The sequence below is a fragment of the Orycteropus afer genome, unplaced genomic scaffold (genome assembly GCF_000298275.1).
Source record: "Orycteropus afer afer isolate SDZICR_OR568_19922 unplaced genomic scaffold, OryAfe1.0 scaffold01589, whole genome shotgun sequence".
NCBI classification, from domain to species: domain Eukaryota; kingdom Metazoa; phylum Chordata; class Mammalia; order Tubulidentata; family Orycteropodidae; genus Orycteropus; species Orycteropus afer.
In genome coordinates this window covers 12,726-15,001 of record NW_006923176.1, presented here as the reverse complement: position 1 = coordinate 15,001, position 2,276 = coordinate 12,726, and the positions used below count along the sequence as shown (strand labels likewise).

The 2,276-nt window shown below is 57.5% G+C and overlaps 1 protein-coding gene across 1 annotated transcript in view; it reads left to right on the top strand.

Moving 5' to 3' along the window:
* LOC103213318 (glutathione S-transferase theta-1-like) overlaps positions 1-1,486 on the top strand; it is a 7,235-nt gene extending 5,749 nt beyond the window's left edge. Inside the window, exons 4-5 of the mRNA XM_007959141.1 lie at positions 783-982; positions 1,292-1,486. Coding sequence (XP_007957332.1) covers positions 783-982; positions 1,292-1,486 — 395 coding nt within the window. The remainder of the gene's footprint in view (positions 1-782; positions 983-1,291) is intronic.
* The last annotated feature ends 790 nt before the right edge of the window (positions 1,487-2,276 follow it).

The following is a 2,276-nucleotide window of genomic DNA, read 5'->3' as shown; positions in this document are numbered from 1 at the left end:
TTTGCTTCTGTGAAGACTGACAGCCTTGGAGACCCCGTGGGGCAGTTCCACTCTGTCCTCTAGGGGCGATGTGAGCCACAATCAACTCCATGGCAATGAGTTTGTTTGGTTTTAGTGTTTAATCAAGGAGGGCTGGTTGTGCAGTGGTTAAAGCGCTTGGCTGCCAACCAAAAGGTCAGTGGGCCTGGTTTTCCAGTGTTTTGAAAGTAGATGGACAGGGCTTTTTTCCAAGGTGCTTCTAGGTGGATTCGAACATTGAAGCTTTTGGTTATTAGCTGAGTACGTTAATAATTTGCCGCGTGACCCAGGACTCCTGTTGTTCAGAGTGGGTCACAGAGCAGCAGCATTGGCATTGCTGAGCGATCATTGGAAATGCATTTGGGCCTCCCCCAGGCCCACTGAGGAAGAAATCCCAGTTTAACCCAATCCCAGGGAGGATTCGCTTGCACATTCACGCTGGAGAAGCCTGGTGGGGGGTGGACAGATGATGAGTGCTGCACTGGGGTGGGTCTTGCATTGAGGCCTTTGTCCTCAGGGCAGTGGGGAGCCATGGAAGGCTTTATACGGGGAGAGGACATAGGTAGACTGGCATTGCAAATGGGGCTCACTGGCTGCCCTGAATAAGGACCCAGGGAGAGGGGTGGGAGTTGGCACATGGAACAGGAGATGAGACGCCTGGGCAGCTGGCGGCTACGGGTGGATGAGGTAGGGGACAACGTGAGGAAGCCTGGTGATGGATCAGATGAGGGTACCATGTCGTGCTTTCAGCAGGCATTGATCCCTCGCTCTGCCTACCTACCATCAGGTGATGATCCCCGTGTTCCTGGGTGAGTCGGTGCGCCCCGAGACACTGGCGGCCACGCTGGCCACCCTAGACAGATGCCTGCAGCTGCTGGAGGACAAGTTCCTGCAGAACAAGGCCTTCCTGGCCGGGCCCCACATCTCCCTGGCGGACCTGGTGGCCCTCACGGAGCTGATGCACGTGAGTGGGATGGGCGGGCTGGCCCAGTGGGCAGCGGGGGGAGGGGGTACGGGGCTCTGGGTGGGAACTGACATCCCAACTTCCTGTCTGGGGGACACGGAGCAAGTCACTTCACCTCTCTGAACCTCAGTGTTCTTAACTGTAAAATAGGGCTGCACCACCCCACCCCACAGGGACGTGTCCGGGGGGGGGCGACCCTCAGCCCCTCACACAGGTAGCAGAGAAGGGACAGACCATGGAGGGGACTCCTGAAGCTGTCTGTCTGCGGCCACATCCAGCCCCCTTTTGCCCGCCTCCCCATCCTTGCAGCCGGTCAGCGCTGGCTGCCGCGTCTTTGAAGGCAGACCCAAGCTGGCCGCGTGGCGCCAGCGCGTGGAGGCTGCGGTGGGACACGACCTGTTCCGAGAGGCTCACGCGGTGATCCTGAAGGTCAAGGACCTTCCCCCTGCGGATCCATCCGTGAAGGAGAAGCTGAGGCCCTTGATGCAGATCCTGGGGCAGTGAGCGTTGCCCAGCCCGCAGCGCCACCTGTGGAAGCCCTGTGTGGTCAGAATAAAGAGACATGGCTGCCTCTCCTTGCAAGACTCGCCTGCGCCTGCGTGGTTTCTGGTGCAGCGCCCTCAGTGCGCCGTTGTTTCTTTTTCTCTCCCCTCCACTCACTCCTCGCCCCCAGCTTCCGCTGACCCCTGGAGACAGCACTGTTGTCCACCACCGAGGCTTGGACCTGGACTCAGGGCGTTCCACGCCAACGGGGTGAGACCTCGTGATCCATACGGTCTCCTTTCTTTGTTTCTTTTTAAAATTGTGATTTGGGTGAAAGTTGACAGAGCCAATGGATTTTCCACACAGCAGTTCATACACATTTTGTTTCATGACATTGACTGCAGTCCCCACGACGGAACAGCTCTTTCCCACTTCCTCCCCTTAGTTACCTCTTCCTGTGTCCTTCTTTCCTATGCCTCCCTGGCCTCTGAGCTCTCTTCCTGCTCGAACACAGCCCTTCTTCTGATCTCCCAGGCGTGAGGGCACTGAGGAGTGCAATTGGCTACCTGGTGTCAACGTTCCCCTTCTGCGCCTGTCCAGCGTTTGGCTGGGAGCCCCGGGAATGAGTTCGATTCCAGGCCTGAAGGAAACATTGATTTTTGTTTGGTTGGATTTTTGGAAGTAGGTTGGCAGGCCTGACTCCCTCGTCTTAGCCTGCAAGCCCCACTGTCAGCATCATTGTCATTGGTGGTGTCACCGGTGCTGTAGCCGTCCAGTCAGATGGACTTCCCAGCAACCCCGTGGACAACAG